The 20,953-nt window shown below is 39.1% G+C and overlaps 1 protein-coding gene and 1 long non-coding RNA gene across 4 annotated transcripts in view; one reads left to right on the forward strand and one right to left on the reverse strand.

The window, feature by feature from the left end:
• The window catches only part of NWD2 (NACHT and WD repeat domain containing 2), a 55,606-nt gene extending 36,668 nt beyond the window's left edge, over positions 1 to 18,938 (forward strand). Inside the window, exons 8-9 of one of the 3 annotated variants that reach the window (XR_015062469.1) lie at positions 1,595 to 16,204; positions 16,392 to 18,938. Coding sequence is in view for 1 of the 3 variants with exons in the window: in XM_085898473.1 (XP_085754599.1) it covers positions 1,595 to 5,521 (3,927 nt within the window). In the remaining 2 variants the exon portion in view is untranslated. Of the gene's footprint in view, positions 1 to 1,594 lie in introns of all 3 variants that reach the window. The other 2 variants (XR_015062470.1, XM_085898473.1) reach the window with 2 other exon arrangements.
• Positions 1 to 20,953, reverse strand: part of LOC147018623 (uncharacterized) — a 63,965-nt gene that overhangs the window by 36,691 nt on the left and 6,321 nt on the right. The window contains exons 2-4 of the long non-coding RNA XR_015062471.1: positions 16,385 to 16,461; positions 16,096 to 16,178; positions 15,672 to 15,759 (exon numbers count right to left, since the gene is read on the reverse strand). This is a non-coding gene — a long non-coding RNA (uncharacterized LOC147018623). The remainder of the gene's footprint in view (positions 1 to 15,671; positions 15,760 to 16,095; positions 16,179 to 16,384; positions 16,462 to 20,953) is intronic.

Below are 20,953 nucleotides of genomic sequence, written 5' to 3' on the forward strand. Positions count from 1 at the left end.
CAACTAAATGAGTTTGCCAACACTGCTTAATACTCAGATAAAAAAAAAAAATTTAAGTTCTGCTGTCATGTTTTCTACAACCACCTGACATGTTTGATTTTCCTTTTCATCACGTTCACTCAGAGTATCAGAGTACACTCTTTCAACAAGGTCCCATGACTATGGTACTGGTTTCCACAGGCCCTCTTGTTACAGAGTTAGTTGCTAAACAGTCTCAGTGAGAGATACTTCTACTTTAGAGAAACTTAGGTGGAATAACTCGGATTAGTTAGAAAGGATTTGGATGGAACAAAGGCCTTCAAATTAACAACATAATTAATACATCCAGCTCGCTGTATTTGGCAGTATATATATATTTATAAATATTTCCGAAATATAAATATAAATATAAATATTTCCGAAGTTGATTTACCTTGTGTACTGGAACATTGAAGTCTAATTTGTTATTACTGCTATAAACTCAAGAAATTTGAGATCAAAATATGAATATGAGGCAATAGTACAGAAGGTCAGCTTTTACTTCTTGGTATTGCGATGCATGTATGTTTTGCCATTGCAAAACAATACCTCTTTTTATGTTCAGTCCCCCCATTTTAGGTAAGCATAAATATTGGAACAAATGATTGACAGGTGTTTCTTGTTGCGGATTGTTCACACATAAAAGAGCTGTGGATGTTTAGTCTTGGTTTTAGTCTTTGCTTTTGCCTTGGGAGTCTGCCCTTGGCATCAGTGTGCAAAAACCACCATGAAGACCAGAGAACTGTCGATGAAAGAAAGACAAGCAATTTGCAAGCTGAAAGAACAGAATAATTCAATTAGAACCAAAGCATAAAAATTGGGCTGCAGTCGAGGCTTGGCAAAGTATCTCAAGGGAAGATACCAAGAGTTTGGTGATGTCGATGGTTCAGAAGCTCGATGCAGTTCGTTCATCCAAGGGAAATGCAACCAAATACGAACTCTTATACCACATTAGTTTCCTTTCGGTTAATTTGTGCTCATACTTATGCTTACCTAAAATGGGGGACTGAACATAAAAAGAGGTATTGTTTTACAATGGTAAAACATACGTGCATAGCAATACCAAGAAGTAAAAGCTGACCTTCTGTACTCTTGCCTCGTATTCATATTTTGATCTCAAACCCAAATTTCTTGAGTTTATCCCAATAATAACAAATTTGACTTCAATGTTCTCATACTTATGGAGAGCACTGTATTTGTTTATATTCTCCATGTGCAATGCACTTGCATATTTTACAAAAAATAAGTCTTTGGGATGGTTCCTTGACTAAAATGCAAATTTCTTGTATGGGTTTATCTTTGTGTTAACCATATGATTTTATGACCCTTCATGTAATTGCCATTGGCCGCCAAAAATTTTTTATCATAGTGATCCACCAATAGGAGATATGAATCCAGATAAAACCAGAAGTATAATGTTCAGAAAGATTAAAAAAAAACACTTACAAAGAATGAAGTATGCAGAAAGATGCCCCATTCTGTAAACTTAATTGCTGAGATTGCCTGAAAGGCTTTGATAAGTCTATGTGCTGGTCTCCTCCCTCCCCTCCACCCTGTTCCATTTAATTTGTTGCAGGCATACAAATGGTACCAGGATGCAGCGGGATCAGATTCTGAACCTGTCGTGGTCATTCGATTTGTGGGGCAGACAGAGGAGAGCTCATATATTCGAAATTTGCTCAAGAGTCTTTGTGAACAACTTGCTTGGGTGTATGCCAAACTTGTTGGTCCACTGCCGGAGTCAGTGCGTGAACTCTGGGACATATGGGTCGGTCTCCTTCATGCATCAACCTCACAGCGCCCATTGTTGATCGTGCTCGATGGAATAGACCAGTTGATGGAGACAGATGGAGCTCGAACTGTGTGGTGGGTTCCTCAAACACTGCCACCATCTGTGCGTCTGGTGGTCTCGACACCACCAAACAAGTTTGGAATCCTACATGCCTTGAAAAAAATAGTACCTGATGACTCGAGTTATGTTGAAATGGTTCCCAGGTCAAAAAAAAATTGCAATCAATTGCTTAAGTCTAGGCTGGGTCAAATTAAACGGAAGGTGACATCAGGACAGCAAATTTATATAAATGAAGCCTTGGTGAAGTGCCCACTTCCTTTGTACCTCAATCTACTTTTCATGGAGATATCTAAATGGAGATCACACAAGGATGTAGATGAAAGAACGCTCTGCCGTACAGTCCATGAAGCTATTGAAAACCTTTTTGCCAGAATTGAGGAAAAATGTGGTGTTCAGTTTGTGGCTCGAGCACTTGGGTACCTCACCCTTGCCAAAGATGGACTAAGTGAGACTGAGCTTGAGGATGTGTTGTCACTGGATGATCATGCTATTCGGGACTATGCTCCTGAAAAAACAAACTCTTTTGCACGTTTTCCACATCACAAGATTGCCACACTCCGACAAGAACTCAGGGGTTATTTGCTGGAGAAAGAGGTTCATAGCACTGGTTTACTTGTTTGGGCAAATCGGCAGTTGCTCCATATGGCTACTAAGCTTTATCTAGGAGAGCCTGAAGTAGTTCAGTACATGCACAATGTGTTGGCTGACTACTTCATGGGTCAGTGGGCCGGCGGTCGGCCAAAACCCTACTGCCCTTCTGAAGCATGGTCTCAGTCTGGAAACACTTCAAGGCATCACAAGGAAGACAAGAACAACCATGGTGGACCAAAGTTTGAGCGTGGAGTCATCTCTCAACCTTGGGATTTCCATTGTCGCTTACTTGAGATAAGCCAAGTGTTTGTAAATTTACGGAAGCTCAAGGAGCTGCCTTATCACCTAACAAAATGTGGTCGCTCAGAGGAGCTTGTCTACAATGTTATCCTTGACTTCAGCTACATGCATGCAATGGTTTTGTCAGGTAGGCTGCATGCTCTCATTGCAGAGATGGATTCTGCACATTCCCTGACACTTGACAAGGATGTGCGCTTCCTCGCTGACACACTTCGCAGTGTCTCACCTGCTATCCTTGAAGACCCATATTCACTTTCAACAGAGCTGCAGCAGCGAATGCTGCCTTTTGTGCGTGTCTATCCAAAGATCCGCCACATCATGCAGGTATGTGACCGAGAAGGTCTACGATATTGTTCTATCGTCACTCTTCTCTCACCGATGGACCAGCTAAATGAACCAAAGCGTGTGCTTCTCACAACAAATGCTGTACGCATAATGGATGTGCTTCCAACAACCAAACCCAATGCAGTAATTTCAGTATTAGACAATGGAACAGCCAGCACTTGGGACTTAGGTCTTGGACAGCCGTTCAAACACACTGTAGCACATGGAGCCCAAGTCCTTGGAGTCCAGCTCAATCGCGATGAAAAATACCTTGTGGCATCAACTCTCAGCAACACCCTACTTGTGTTTGACTACTGCTCATCCACTCTACTGTATGAGGTTGAAGTCAAGGGTTCAAAATTGACAGCTCAGGACCACCAATCTTCCATTGGAGGATTCACTCTCTCCACTAACCATGCTTTGGCTTGGCTGGAACGGAGCAATGAAGTCCATGTCATTGACTTAAACTATGGCTGGCCTCTCTGCATGTGTCATTGTTGGTATGAGGTCACATGTGCACAGTTTTCTGATGATGGCACATATGCTTTCTGTGGGCAGCAGCTCAACACGACATCCATTTTCTTGTTGGAGAGTGGTGAACGGCTCGCAACGGTTACATCTGAGAACTCCACTGGCTACGTGCATGCCATTTTGGTGTCAGCACAAACACATGAGCTTTACACTGTAGACTGTGGTGGCAGTTTAACTGTTTGGGACCTTGAGGAGATTTCAAACCCACAATTGTTAGAGGAGTTTGACTGTCGGGCAGATGAAGCTGGAGATGTAGTGAGTGTGGAGCTGGCTAAAGATTTGCATACACTTCTTATCTGCAAGAACTTGAGCATGGAAGTATGGGACACCTTTTCCTGGTCAATGACTGATAAGTTTAAAGCAAGGAGAAATGAGAGGTTTTTGTGCGCAGTACTCTCAAGAAATTGTGAGTCAATTATTGCTGCGATTGAACTCATGCCATCTATCTTCATCTGGCGCAGGGACACGGGTCAGTGCCTTGCCACTTTGCCAGGAAACTCGGGGACAATATGCAAGCTCATCAAAACAACAGTCAATGACTTTTTACTAACTGTTACTTCTAAGGGTGTTCTTTCAATCTGGGATTTGGAGGCTATTGATGCCATTTCTGCAGTTGATAAGACTGGCAAGGCCATTCGTTCTATTCTTCTTCCAAGCCGTGGTGAATCCGTGTTTACTATTGACGGTACAGAGAATGTCTACAAATGGAACATACATTCTGGATTCATTGAATCATTACTCCGGCATGACTACACTGTGGAGCAATTTGTGTTGACTTCTTCAGCTGAAATTCTGATTTCAGCTGATAGTGGAGGGAACCAATATGTTTGGCACACAGTTACAGGGGAATGTCTCTTTCGAATTTCTGGCCCAAGAGTCTCCCAGCTACTTGTGACTCACAATGATCTTTTTGTTGTCTCCCTCTGTGAGAAAAAGGCATCACGTGTTTGGCGCCTTGGTACTGGGAATAAGGTCTGCAATATCCCTTGTAATTTGACTCAGGCCCGAATTACAGCTGCAAACACATTTTTGGTGGGAGTGCAGCAAAGTGCACTACTTGCTGTTAACTTGTGGACTGGAAGTGTCTCAAAAAAGTTCACATGTGAAGATGGAACTCACATTTTGGCCTATAAACTGCTGCCTGACTGTCCAGATTATGTAGCTCTTGTCACATCTGCGGGGGTTCTTTACACATGGAGCCTCGCAGATGAAGCAGTGAGGCGTCGTGTCCAGCTTCCTCTAAATCTTCATAAGCGTCTTGAGGACTTCCAGATTTCTCCAAGTGGAAAGCTGGCGATCCTAGCAACAGGTGACGACACACTCAATGTGCTCGACTTACAGAGTGGGAAGCTGCGTGTAGTGCTTGCTGGTGGTGCTGTATGGCAACAAAGACTTTCTATGGATGGGCGTTACATAGTATACGCATGCTTCCGGAAGCGTCGTGATGCTCCCTTTGAGGATGGCTTGAACACATGCCTGCGTGTTGTGCGTCTTGCGGATGGAAAATGCATTGGTACTTGTACGTTATACAAGGTTCCTTCATTCCTCGTCATCTCCAAGAGGCACCTCAACATTGTCATTGGTTTTGAGGATGGCAGTGTTGGGGCCTATACTGTGGTGGACCATGTGGATGCAGCCATGAAAATAAAGATTGCTGCATCACCCAGTCGACGTATTGGTGCCATGTCAGGACAGCAGGTGCGTCCCAAACGTGCAGCATATACTTGTAAACCTTCAATTGATCTGCTTTGGCGTGACGCCACTGAAGAGATACCGGGAAAGGTGGGACACCAAGCGCCCTGTGCCAATGACCTAAGCAGTGTTGGAATCTCTCCAAAAGCAGTGCCGAACTACTGTTATCCATACCCTGTCGATCCTGGTGAGGGTCCTGGCTCAACAAGGTAACAAGTCTGGCCACATGTGGGGTGTATTTGAAAGTCCATAGCTCCTACTGCACATAGTGGATGCCAGACCTTGAGAGACAAAGCAGCAGTGATGCTGCAACAATGCCACGTATGCTGTAATTGTTCTAAATGTTGTTAATATATAATTTTTTTTCATGTATTCCATGTTATTAATTTTGATGCAATCTGGAGATGTATAATGATCTGTATAGTTACCTGTTTTTATCTCCCTTTCTTCATCTCTTTGGTGCCGATCTTTCCCTCATTTTATTGCATTTTCATTCCTCTTTGTCTATTGCAGTTCTTTCTTTTGTGTTCTTCAATTCTTTAACCATCTAATATTATATTACTTCTCACTTTCTCTGGCAACATGTTCTTCACATTTCAAAACTTATGAAATTATGTCTTTCATTTATCATCAATAACTTTCTCATTTTTCAGATTCTTCCCAAAATTTCATGCTTTGATTTTTTTTTTCAAATGGCATGTTTTGTAAAATTAATGCCATCAATCATCCTCATCAAATTAAGTCCTGCTTTGAGCGACCATATGTTCTGCCAACAAAAACATACCTTCCAAAATGTAAATAAATTGGTTACATACTGTATGTTGATTCCAATGTACCCAAGAATATGGCAAATATTCTGCCAAAATATCTCAGCAGAAATACAATGGAAAATTCCCTTCATCTGCCAGCCTGCAACAGATGTTTTGGCTTGCTGCTGATGACTGGATTCTCACACATAGCAAATGGGCAGCTTGTTACCCAGCAATGAGAACATTCCATTCACCTGCTAGTCATTGCCAGACAACCTTAGCACCCAGCGAGTTGAATTACTTAGCAATAGGAAAATTCAATTGGTCTCCCAACATGTGACAAATGTCATTGAACAAAAGCTGGTCCAAACCAGTTTAAAAAGAATTTAAAATGTTAAATTACCTCTCAAAAGTAAGAGGATAGTGACTCCAGAGGGCAGCAGTGCACTGCATGGAAAGTAAGTGATTGACGTATTGTCTTGCATTTGTCAGACTGAAGAGCCCAGGTATTCGTCCTCAGGCATACGCTTTTCTTTTATTTTTCTCCAGCTACTTGTTAAGTTTCAATAATAACGAGGCTTGGACAATTGATGGGCATCCCCTTTTCAACTTCTAAGAGGATTTATAAATGTAAATGCCCTTTAAAGACCTATTTTAATGTAGCAATTACTGATATTTTATATTGTCTATAAATAAGCAGTAAAACTGTGATACTTTTTCTTCCATGCATATGATGGCTTCTAAAGACCAAAAAAAATTCTCACTGCTTGACACCCCATCCTTAAACAGGAGAGGAATACACCAACGCTACAACTATGTAAAATTGATCTGTTGTAAGAAACTACCAAAATAAAAAATGTAAATAAGCTTTAAAAAAGCAACTCGAAAATTGTGAAAAATGATAATGGAAAAATAGTTGTGCAAAACAAAAAGTAAAAAAACATTTATCTCGATTAGAAACTGTAGGATACTTGATTAATGAGCAAAATTATTTTAATCTTTTTTAAAAACCCATACTTCCAATGAACAACATAGAATCAAAAATGAAAGATATCATTGATATTTCGATGAAAGATTTATCTTGTCATGATTGCTCATTTTTAAAAATTTGTATGATAAGGCAGGGAGAGTGAAAGGCATAACAGAGATGGGCTTTTCAACTCACAACAAAGTAATAAATAAGCCATTGAGAAATATGCTGCGCTATCCAACAATGATACAAGTTCAATTTTTTTTTTAATGTTCAACGTTCAGGTTTTTTGTTGAACTATAATTTTTTTTAATGCAGTTTAGTGTTAAATGGTAGCTTTCAAAGAAAAATGTTTGAGGTATAATGATCCAGAAAGATTACTTTACTGCACTTATAAATTGGACCCTGGATGTGGAATAGCCATTAGCCCTGTATAATTCTCATGGGCTTGGATTATGGTGGAGAGTATGAAAATGTTATTTATTTTAGTTCAGTTACCGAAATATAGAATGCTAAACTTTCAAATGCACAGGAGTGGTTGTACTTTAGAAAAGATCACAATTGTTAAGAGTTGGATATAAGTATAATCTGATCTATGAATCAAGTTAGATCGAGCTTCTAAAAGTAATGAAAAAATATATGTATAAAGGCTGTAATAAATACTTCACATAATGATAGTAAGAATTTTATTTTTGGCCAACTCTAGAAAGTTTACATGCTGTGAGTAGGGATGTTGAGAGAGATAGCAACTATGGGCCGTAAGAGAAATAAGTTTTAATATAATTTATTGAAATATCATACCGAGTTAGCCTTTAATATATTTAAAAGTTTGAGATAAGAATGCTATTTTGGTTTATGATGATTCACTCAGTGAAATAAGAAAGTGTTTACACCTCATTCCGGATTCTTTCCACCCATCTGATCACATCAAGTAAGACTCAAAATGAATATAATTGTTCATTTGTTTTACATTACAAATGCAGAAAATAACACTTTTAAAAGTCATTATTGCTACATCAGTGATCTTACCTGATAGACTGGTAAATATATGATTTTAAAAAGTCATCACAAACATATGTGTAGAAATTATTTACTTCATCAATGTAATTGATGCTCATAGTACATAAATAATTTTACAACAACAATGAGGAACCAGTATTGGAATAAGATAGACTGTAAGGGATAAACATGTCACATTTACACAACATTATCAAAGGAAGGTTAAACATCCTGTCATCATTCACGCAGCCTTCGAGGACATCAGAGATAATACATAATTTTTCTCCAGATCTTAGGTCTTCATATATTATGTAATCTTTCATAAGCATGAACCATGTTTTATGTAAACTCCATAACCAATTGCCTTTTAGTTTGCTCTTTAGCCTTAACATCATCAGAGCTTAAAAATTTTAATGAAGGTTGATTACCAAGCCCCAGTTTAAATTTTGCTCCTGTCAGTTTTTTTCCAATAAACCTGTTTACCTTTCCTCTTCCTGTTGTATCTTCTTTAAAAAAAAAAAAAACTGAAATCGAAGCTCATGGAATAGCTGAAGAATGGGTGAGAGGCTGACACAAACAATAGAGCAGAGGGAAGCTGGCAGGCAAGGGACAACTTATGATGTAACATTTTGTTTGCAGCCTCATGTTTTTCATATCGCATAATGCTATTCGTGTAAACAATATTGTTTGCCATCCAAACTTCATTTGGTCTATTTATGGATTTTTCCCCAGGGGTTAAGCCAAGTTCACACCTGAGCAATAATTTCCATCACTTGGTTGCCTTACAACCTAAATTGCTTATACCTGGGAATTTATACAATAAGTTTTGATCAGTTGAACAACTGTTTTTTCAGAGTAGAGACAGACTCTTACCTGCACCACTATTATCCTATTGTCATAATTTTAGCATTATTATTACTTGCTGAAGGGCCTGTCTATAATGAGCGAACTTAAGTAGTGTTCTTTTCAAACAACTGATATCACCATGTTCTGTGATAGTTGCATTATTTAATTAGTTTAAAATTAAATTATTTTGTGTGCACATATAGTCACATACTGTATCTTTAAAATTGAATTCCAGCTTCAGTTTCTTATCCACTTCTGGGCAAGCACATACACCACTAGGGGGTGCAATTTTGGCTACATACATACATACATACATACATACATACATACGTGATAGTTGTATTACAGTAAAAAGGCTTATTGTTATTATTATTATTATTATTATTATTATTATGTTGAGACTCTGCTGTTAATGTTGCTATTTTCCTATTTCTGCTTCATTAGAATTCTGTGCATTCATCCTTCCCACAAGACCATTTAGCATCAGTACCATCGCAAACATCACCAAGATTCTCAACAGCACTCTGTTCATCTTAATCCAGATCCCAACCAATATTTGAGTCCTTGTCACTTTCACCCCACCATATATCAAACATATATTTGTGGGGACTCCAATAAATTTGTATCTAAAATTAATTATCACCTCTGCCACCAAAGGTGGATAAAGGCTATGTTACCCTGTCTGTTATCTGTTTGTTTGCCTGTGAGCAGGATATCTCAAAAAGTTATGGACGGATTCAGACAAAATTTGGTGGACACGGTTGTGTGGCGAGGATGAATTAATTAGATGTTGGTGAAGATATAGATCCAGATCCAGATCCGATAATTTTTAAAGTTTATCTTCACCATTGAGTGATCACGTCAAAAATGATATATCACATGATATCTCAAAAAGTAATGGATGGATTCAGTCAAAACTTGGTGGACAGGTTGGGTGTGTGACAAGAACAAGCTGATTAGATTTTGGTGTGTGCCAAGATCGAATGTTCCGGATGCTGAGCCGACCTATCAGTGCGATACAAAACGTTAACTGTTCAGCCTGGTGGAGGTATGCACTCTACTGAGTGCCATTCTAGTTTTCATAATGTAACACCAAGAAGATGTTTTTGGATTTATAAGAGTGTCTCATTAATTTTGGAAAGAGAAAACGCTTTGTGAACCAATTTATCAGTTAAATCCCTTTGTATAGTGATCAACCGCTGTGTGGTAATCCTAATCCACAACTGAACATTATTAGCACCTGTTGGATTTAGTCCGAAATGGGGGCTTATGGATTTGGTCTCGTTTTTTGTGTCCATGCGTGTGTGCATGCATGCGTCCGCAACCATATCTCGGACATGTATGGACCTATTTTATTCATACTTGCCACAAAGACAATGAAGGATGGTATACGTATGCATGTAATTTTTGTTTTGAGATAAAGTTAAAGATGGGCGACTGGCAGCCATTTTTGTTGTAAAAAAAAAACCCCAATGTTGAACATGTTCTCAACCATTTCTCGGATATGCATTTACCGATATTGTTAAAACTTGGCACACAGATAAGGAATGATGGCTTATATATGCACTTCATGTTTTTTTCGAGATCAGATCCAAGATGGCAGACGGGCGACCATTTTTGTTGTAAAAACCCCGATGTTGAACACGTCCTCAACCTATTTCTCAGACATGCATTTACCGATGTTGTTCATACTTGACACCAGAAAATGAATGATGGCTTACATATGCACTTCATTTTTTTTTTCGAGATCAGATCCAAGATGGCCGACTGGTGGCCATTTTGTTGCTTAAAGGTGTCCCCAATCATTTCTCAGTCATGCATGGTACAAATTTGTTCAAACTTGGCACAAGCACAGTACATGATGGCATACATGTGCACCTCACTTTATTTTGTGATCTGATCAAAGATGGCTGACTGTTAGCCTGTCGGACATTTTAGTTGCACATAAATATGGGCTACCCCCCCCCCACCCAAGAACCTCCCCAACCCCGCCCCCCCAACCGTTTAGAACTCCCCCTCCCCCCTAAGCCTGCAGCCTTATTTTGGTCCAAACAAAAGGGAGGGGAGGGGGAGAAAGAAGAGGAGGGTAGAGAATGTAATGGGAAGTGTAAGGAGATGTGCAAATGGTGAATGTGTGTACTTGTCAGACCCCGAGATTCATGGTTCCACTATTCACGGACCCCACATATTTGCGGTTCTACATTAGTGGCCTGCTTCTACATTCGTGGCCCTGTGCTTTGTGTATTTGCATTTTTTTCATGTTTTCGCGGGTGCGTTCACGGTTTTTCTCATGTTTTTTGAGGGATTTTTCACAGGCGTATTCATGGTTTTTCACAGGATTTTTGATTTTCCCTCATGAATCACGACCCGCCAAGAAACTATCCCCTTTTTTCCCGTTGAAACAATGCCCCGACATTCGCGAAATTTTTCAGGAACGTATCCCCTGCGAATGTTAGGGTACGGCAGTAGGGCTTAGGCCTTAGAGGAAAGCATGAAGTGCGAATCAATAAGTCAGCCCTAAAAAGTATGAGGGCTTTTCGTTGATGCTCTTTACGTTCAAAGGTAATTAATTATGTTTGGGGAAAGCAAGAGACAGATAGTGTAAATCAGTGTGACATGGCCAGTGTGTCCACAAAATCTCAGCTGATCAGTCAGTTTGCCAGACCTTGCTGCACTGTGATCACCAGCTTGTTTAACCCCACAGGTTCAGTCTGTCCTCATGGGTTTCCCAGATGCACCAAGTATCCGCTGCACTTCGGTCTGGGTTTTTCAGCCCTGTTTCAGCTTGGGCAGAAACCCCATGATCTGGTCACTCCCCAATGGTTCACTGCGTATTCTGCTTTATGCCATTACATGCTTAGGCTTGAAATTTTGCATGCCGACGGACATTTAAGCCTATACACAAGGGGAAAAAAAACTCACAGAACCGTCAAAAAGCATCTGTAAATGAAATTATCCAAAAATGGTACAGCCTTATTGTGCTCACTCCACATGAGTGGCCCAAGATATTGGGGAAGCATGGTTTGTTGTTGCTTAAATGTGTAAGCATACCCCACTAGTGTATATAAATATATTTCTTCTTGCACTTTCAACACTTCCCATTTCCAAGCTGTATGTCAGATCCGTTTGGGACTTTCGGGATGAAATTTTGCATCAATAATGGGAATTAAAAGGATACGGGGTTGATACAATTATTTTTGTCCTTGACCTAATTTAAAGGTCATGACAATTATAGACATTTTAACATTTTTCACCATAACTTGACTAAGGTTTGTCTGATCAGAACGGAATTACCCTCTCTAGATATCCACTGTTAAGTCACATTTATGCTTAATTTACATCATACCTCTCCGCGTTAAAGGTCAAAGTCAAATGGCGGTCTGAATAATAAGAATGCGTTTTTTTTTGTCATCGCTCAATTTTGCCAATGCGGAATCTCAAAGACCGCTTGGCCTTCTAATATGTTTGTGTATCATAATATTGTACCTGAACTGAAGCTGTGCACTTGATATTTGGTTAATGTCCTTCACCTACTTTTTTCAGATTATGACCTCATAAACCAAAAAATACCTTTTTATCATAACTTGAATAAATTTCTTCTGTTTTTCAAGATGTTGGGTTATAGGGATAGATTGTAAATGGTGACACGTTTTCTTAATTTACACTCTATTCATAAATGTTGAAAGTCAAGGTCATATGGCGGTCTGAAAAAAATATGGCCGTCAAATATGGCCGGGCCAATGGTAAGTCGTGGATGATCGCCAAGGGTAAGCAGGGGGAGGTTTTCCCTTTGCAATCACTCTGTGATCATGTATATATTGTTTTGTTTGCTCCTTCCGCGTCAGTCAAGCTTTATTTTGAAGGATTCCTCCTATTGGAATCCTCCTAATAAGTGTTGAAACCGTTACATTAAAGCTCAAGGTACACACACGGATGGACCCTTCTCCTTTTAATAATTTATTTATTATGATAAAACTTGTCAGCTTCTATGTACTCATTTTCATCCCAGTTTAGACCTGATGTAAAAAGTCTTGTAGTTAAAATTAAATGTGTCATCCTTGAATTGGGGGCTCTAATTTATATCATATTTCCATTTGGCATCATTGCATAATTCTTATCCATCTCAGTATTTCCATCTAGTTTATGTTAAATGAGCAATACATAATGTGGCTTTCTTTCAATCACTCCAAGATTCCATGTATTATCAGCACTCTTACATTTTGTGTCGGTATCTTTTCAATTATTTTGTATGTAGCCTGTGGCTGCTGGATGCATCATTGACGGGAGTGCAGCTGTCTTGCTGATACATTTCCCCCTGTTTCCAGTAAGATGGTACCCATTTTACCGACCTTGGAAGTTTGACAGGTTGAGTCAAGCCACCTGGTGTTATTTAACGGCACGACAGGGACCCAAACTCAAGACCCTCAGATTTTAATCCAGCCAGCTTAACTGTTAAGTCAACGCCAGGCTTTATCTTTTCAATAATAATAATATGTGTAGAAGTTTATTTGAGTCATGCTCTATTTGAAATGTCCTCGGTTTTCAGATTAGGTATGTTACGTGTTCATTAACATATCATGTGATTTCATCCTTCACAAAGTAGTTTCTTCTTCAATCAAAGGATTTGTATGCCTAAAAAAATTCTTTTCTCCAATTTTTTCAACTGGTATAATTTTTGAAAACAAATTATATTAATAGAATCAAACATTTTCAAACGATCATTGGAACCATTACAGTTATGGTATTTATTTGCTTTTTGGTTGAGTTTATCCAAAAATTTCATTCCATCTGTGTTCCCATGGCTATGTATCCTTTAAAGTAATCCTTTTTTGGTGAAGTTTGCAATCACAATTGTGTCATCCAAAATTCCATTAATAGCCTGTATTTATTTTGGTAAAAAATTTGGACTATGCTTTAATATAAATTAACACCCAAAAACATTCGCAAACCAGATCCTGATATATTCGTTCATTATTGTGGAGATAATTGCTTTTTATTTTGTGTTACCTCTGATTATTTGTGGGTATCTTTCACACTTTCCTCAGCACTTGCCATTTTTATCACTGCAAAAATAGATGAGTTTATTCAATGTTTATTTTTCATTGTGGCCTTAATTCCTGATGGTGTCTATTCCTGTTAGGATGTCAAGCAGTCCATCTCCGTCAACTTTATTCATTCTATTCTGCTGGAAATCTTTTTGGCTTGCAATATCCCAACAGAATGGTCATGTTGCCCGTCCCAGAGAAGGTCGCTCTTGAGGATCGATTAGGGTGATTTTGCATTTGGGCAATTTTTGCTTCCTCACAAGAACCATTTATGTATAGAAAAATTATCATGAATCTCCCTTTGGTGAATTTATACTGAATGTCTCGATGGATATATTTTCACCTTGGAAAGAGACTACTATTATCTTGATCAGTTATTCCAAAATTCACCCACTTTCATAGTTTTCCCTGACATAGGAAGATACTCAAAATTTGGTGGTGCGTCCACCTGAAAAGTGCCTGAGACATTTTGAATTTGTATCCTATTGGTAGCATTCACCAAATTAAAACAATTGTATAATTTGTTCTTATTCCTACATTCATAATAAGCTCCAAACACTTCACTGTTGAAGGCAAGACATTTGAATAACAATATCACTGAAAAAGATTCCATCAGTTTCAATTGTCTTTGCTTTAAAATCCAATAACTTTTTAAATAAATTATTATTGATCATAAAATATTCCTTATAATCATTGAAAAATCTATTATTGATTTTGAAGTACATTTTGAATGAAGACAACAATATCACTTGGGGGAGGGGTCATGTTATTCCCTCTTCAGAAGAGATGGCAGTATTCTGTGAGCTCTGAGAGAGACTGCAATTGTTCAGTTCTTGCCTTTTTGGGGATGATCACTGAACTTGTGTTTTTTTACCCCTCTGTTATTTTGAAAATATTATTCTAAGTTTCCTTTAACTCCTTTGATCAATCTTACTGCTTCTTACTCCTTTGATGGATCAAGTTGAAGGGGATATTGGAATGAAGCTGCGTTATTGCACGTCATGAAATGAAAGCTGGGGATTTTGTTTCCATTTAATACGGGATGAAAGACCCCTGTATTGATTTTGTTTTAAAAACACTTTTCTTTTTCAGTAATTCATTTTAAATAGTTAATGATTTACTAAAATGGTTATTATTTCCTTTTTTTCTTACCACCCAGTAATAATGTTTCATCTCCACTCCTGCATTCAGGTTTTTTTTTTGGTTTTTTTTTAGCCCTGCACTGTCTCAAGTGACTGGATTTTGTTCAACGAACTTGGCTGCCATTTGTAAATCTTACCCGAAAAGTGCCTGAGACAAAGAGCTGGGGTTGCTGTTAAACTTGACATCGGTGCAATATGTGATGCTGTTAACGAACGATTGCCAACACATTGTCCGTTCAGTTGTTATCTTTTGTTCTTTCCACAATTTTGTGGTACACATGTGCAAACAACCTCCGTTTGTTGCTCTTGCTTTGCCGCTTATCCTCTTTGTGATTGCTGCTTGTCTTTGCAACATGGATGAGGTGAAATTGTGGCAACCACATGAGGTGGAGCTGTTAGCTATTTGGACTGATAGCACCTTATGCAGACTTGGTCGGGCAGATCTGGAATCGAACATCCTCACCAAGCATGCGTCGGAATAAATTGCCAGATTAACAGTTAAGGGAATGCGGTACGCTGCATATCTATTATAATTAAACAACTTAGAGGGGGAAAAATAAGAAGAAACATGATTCTCAATAGGAAGACAGTAATAAAATGTGCCATTGTTACTTCGTGGTGCTCGAGTCTGTGCTTCGTAATAGAACGTCTTGTATCAGGACGAATGCGCTTGCTTCAGCTGCTCCACCTGAAGATCCCACTGAATAAATGGAAGGTACGTAAAATATTTCCTTTTCTCCGAGTTTTTGATCGAATACGACAGATGGCTGTTGTGTTAGCTACATGTTAATGTTGTCTGCAGAAATATTAAAACAAAGTGTTGCATGCATGTTGTATAAGATACACATGGCGAATGCGTGCACACAACTATACGCTATCACAGTTACAGTTGACTACAAGTGACGATCTATGTTCCATCATTATGGATGCATGAATATTTGAAGGCTGTAGAAATGAATCTGTTGCAGAATTTGTTTTAAAACAACCATGTTTGTGATTGTGTGTAGATGTCGACGGTATGGCAGCAGACACTTACAGCACACAGGATGCGGTTGCAGTGAACATCACATCCTCAGCTCATGAAGTGGAGGACATTCCCTTCACGTCTTAATCAGTCACCTGATGGGATGTGGCAAGACAAAGAGGTAAGAATCTTGCTGAGTCCAGCTGTCTTTTTCCCTATTTATAAGACTACAAAAAGCTCCAGATTATATACGAGTACATGCCAGTCAATAAAAGATGTACTTTTTTTTTTTTACAGTACATGTACCTGGTTTATGGAATGATTATACTGTTATGTGTATCTGTCTTTGTGGACCACATACGTGCCAGGATTATCTGCCACAGAATCGCCGAGCGCCCTGATTGTCTTGATGAAATGGGAGTGTGGCCACATTTTCACCTGAAACAACGGCAGATGGTACCTCGTTGGATCTTCCCACACAGACGATAAACAAAGATGGTAGCTTCGGACGCTTTAAACAATTAAATAAGAAGATGAAGGATAGCACACAATATAAGAATAACCTTTCAATGTATACTAAGACTACGAAGACACACAGGATGATGGACAAGAATCGCGATTCATGGAACACACACACACACACACACGCACGCACGCACGCACGCACGCACGCACGCACGCACACACACACACACACACACATAATTACCTCCCCTATGATCACGAATCTGTACAAACAGAGATTACCATTCCATCCCTTCCCTTCCCTTCCCTTTCCTCACTTAAAATGCAACACAGCTGTCTCCACTCGGGAGAAGACCAAATTCCTCAATTCTGGACCAGACTTTGCAACTTGACCGGACTTATCCAAAAATCCTGCTCTGTTTCTCTTGCACATCCGATCTCTGCCCTTTTCACCCTATCATTTACCCTCTGTCATCTTCCATCGGCTTGGAAGTCAACCAACATCACTGCATTGCATAAACAAGGTGCAAAAACTGATACCCTGCAATACAGACCAATCAGTTTACTTCCAATCATTATGGTCATGGAATCCGTCATCACAGTTGACATCAACCCTTCCTTTTTTGCATGGGCCTAATCTCAGATCATCAATTTGGATTCAGACCAGGCCACTGCACCTTGGATATGCTGCTTCTCCTCTCCCAATAATGGATAGAGATCCTCAATGTCAGTCATGAGGTCACAGCCGTCTCTCTAGATATATCTCGAGCTTTCAATAATCTGGCAACCCGCCTTGCTCTCCAAACTCTCTTCCTATGATATCCAAGGCCAACTCCACTCTTTGGTTACTGACTTCCTCGACTCTTGTAGCCAGTCGTGGCATTAGTCATTCGGAAGCCCATGCCAACCACAATAGTGGCCCAGTGGGGAGCCTGTCATCATACTAAAATTTCCAATTTGGTGTCTGTCTGTCTCTGCATGTCTGTGGCTGATGCATTTGGTAGTAAATTATCCAATCTCAACCAAACTTGCCAGGCGGACTAATTGTGTCATAAGATAAAGGTTGTAGCTACTTTGTTTGCCCTCCCCCAGGGTTTGGAAGTTTTGGAATTCTCTACCGCTTGTTGTGTAACGAAAATTAAGTAAATTTTGGGTGATTTTCAAACATTTTCCCCTTCTGTTGAGGTATTTTTCGTTTTTAAGTGCCGTTGGGGTAATTTCGTTTCATCTTCAGCTGCGGCTGTCAGGGTGGCCTGGACATATACACACACACACACCTCGAAGCTGTCTACCCTGGTTTGAATCCCGACTCAACTAAACTGTCAGCCCGGTGTTTCATAGGCAGGGTGATTCATCAATGTGTGTGCCATCCCTCACATGGACGTTAAACTGGGCGTCCCGTCTGCCGGCATTAGTTGTTTATTTGGTGTCTTTCTTGGAGTTGACGAAAGAAGATAAAGCTTTGGGGCTGGATAAACATACGAGAGTATTGAATGAGATGGCAAAGTGGATAGGCATGATGTTCAAATACATTTCACATCATGCTTATCTGCACTGCCAACATTAGTCCATGTCATTGATGTATTATAGGCCTACCTGTATCCGTTCAACGTGATGACATTCTTCACAAGAACAGCCACATCACTGATCCACCCAGACTTCAACTAGTTATCGGCATCCAAAGTTTTCCATGACTTCAAGAGTGTGAATACTTTTTGTAAACATAAAATAATTCACTTAAGCTGGATATAAAATGGTTGGAAAGTTAGTCTTGCTTCTGAACCTTGCTGTATTCGGCAGTTCAGGCGTATCTATGTTGCCTATATCTGTATTGTTATAATATCGCTCCTTCGCCAAAGTGTCCAACATATCGACATATCCAAGCTTCGGGATAAGCTTTGACCCCAATTATTTGGCCATGAAGGCACACAAAAGAACAATAACTCAACAGATCATGAACATGGGTGGTTTTATTTATTTACTTTTAACTGCTGCGGAGCTAAGCTCCACCTCGGATGGATTGAGGTGCTGGAGCGACACTCCAGTGCACCAGCAGCACTACCAACTCATCACATGTCTTGATTGTTGCTCGATCTGTTTTCTTTGTTAATTTCATTATGATATGCTCTTATGCGATATAATCAAGCAAGTTATTCTGTTGTATCCTCTCTTTTTTTCATAGCAATTGTTTCCTTGAATAGTCTGATCCTCGAGTCCCAATATTGTTCAGTAGAAAACATTAATTTGGGTTTGTTTGTTTTTACAGCGATCTAAATCTTTTGAAAGAGCTTGTACCTAAATGACATGTTGGACAAAGACAGTAGAAAACATCAGTATAATTTTACACAAACTACAAGGATATCAGTAAACATGGAGAAAAATATATTGAATATGGATGGGGTTTAACCCTGGATTCCAAGTTTGTTGATGGGGGTTAGGGAGTGGAATGGGGGGTGGGGGGGTATGGGGGGTGAAACCTGCTTTGATCTTCGAAGTTGTTGAATATCCTTTATTCACAAGAGCTGCAGCGACAAATTTTGAAACCTTATTTACTTTTCAAGTTGATGTAATGCTTGTTTATTCGTCATTTTCTATTATCCTGACATTCTCTACTCTAACTTCACCAAATTCTCAAAGTGCTTGGAATTTTTCAGAAGCATTCACAAAAGAAAGAGGATATGACATTATGAGTATAGGAGCGGAGGTATCAATAATTTCTTCTTGGGATATGATCTTTGAATACGGTTTTAAAAGCTTATCTTATTTTATTCAAATATTTCCTTCATGGGCATCACCAAATGTTGCTTCTGTGTTGTCGCCAACAAGTGCAACTAGCTCCTGGAATTGTAAACTGAAGAGGATGCGAAAAAGTGGTCGGTCACAGGGTTACTGAAATTCAAAAAGCTACATTTTGCAGCAAATAATTTTGTGATACTGATTGGTCGCTCAAACCAGGTTTCATCGTCTTTCAAGATCTTTGAAGCTTTCACTTCTTGATTTTCTTTGCATTCTTCAAATGTGAATCTTGTCAATTCCCATCCCGAAGTTATTTCATTGTGCTTATCGAGTCATCTCTTAATGAACCTTCTCACATTTTGTTTATTGTCTTCCTTCTCAGAAATTTATTTATCTGTACGCCTCTATACTCTCCTATTATCCTTCCACGTATTCCTATGAAATGTCTTCAATCAGGTCTTCCTTGCATTATTCATGTAACCTTGCTTACACATCTGGTGACCATCAAACCCACCATTTTCTGCACGTTTTCTTTGGCACAGTGTCTTTCACTTTAACGAATCGACGTCAACCAATTCCTATTATTACTATCATATATCCTCTCCACATTTTTCCATCTACACATAACCCCTATTTCAATGTCCCACATTGCTGTGTTGCACATTATCCCTTTTACAATTCCACCTTTTACAATTCATTAGATTTGATGTCATGCCTGAGCCTTGCAAAAATGTATGTGCTCACCTCCATTATATTCACTGTTCTATACCATTGTGACGGTTATGCAAAGGTGTTTTCTTGCTGACATCATTTTTTGAAGGTAATGGTAATGATCGACGGAGGTAAGGAGAATAGTAAATTGGCAAAAGAAGTCATAATAGATCAAGAACCTTTCAGGTGGGGGTAATGGGAGTAATTTCAGAAGAGCGAGCGATTCAGTGCCGTGATGAGATAATGTAATTATCTTATTATATAAAATTCAACTTTGTTACAGTTCCTGTTCATTGAATGCTCAAGACCTTGGTTGTTTGCTTACTGAAGAATACTGTAAAGTTTGTCAGCCATAACCACCAGTGACTGCCCTGTTCTAAAAACACTGAGGCTCGAGAGCGAATTTTTTTTAATTATTTTTATAAAGTGTCACACAAAGTGTAATATTCCATGTCGATGTAATGAAATGAGCGGTAGCATGTAGCAATAAAAAATGTTTACCTCTTGGTGCCATGTTTTGTTTCAATTTGCTTTTAATTACAAGAATTTCTTTATTCGGTGGCCAGAATCTTGGATGGAAAAATAAATAAATGCAACAGAGTGGATCGAGAGCAAGGAAAAACTCAGCGTTTTTTTTTGTTATAACAAAGGCCTATTCATGTTCGTTTATAGAGAAAGTTTTACACATACTTTTGAAAACAATATCTTCTATAACATTAAAAAGCGAGGAAAAAGTAAAAGGTGGTTTCCAATCAATGCCATTACAATGATCAGACTTGTAAAGAAGACTGGTTTGTTCGATCAGTCTGGAAAGCATCCTCAGTCACTGTGTTGTCTGTACGATGGTTTAAACTTGCTTGTATGGAAAGTAATAAAGATGAGAGATGAGAGTTGATATCGGTGCCTCCCTCCCACTACACTGAGCAGACCAAGCTTTTTGCTGCTTAGGCCATGCATTGATGGGACTCATTTGAATGTGTTAAATAAATAAACACATCCTCTTGGCTTTGGAAACCCA

The sequence above is a fragment of the Eptatretus burgeri genome, chromosome 10 (genome assembly GCF_056783735.1).
Source record: "Eptatretus burgeri isolate ZD-2024b chromosome 10, Ebu_testis_v1, whole genome shotgun sequence".
NCBI classification, from domain to species: Eukaryota; Metazoa; Chordata; class Myxini; order Myxiniformes; family Myxinidae; genus Eptatretus; species Eptatretus burgeri.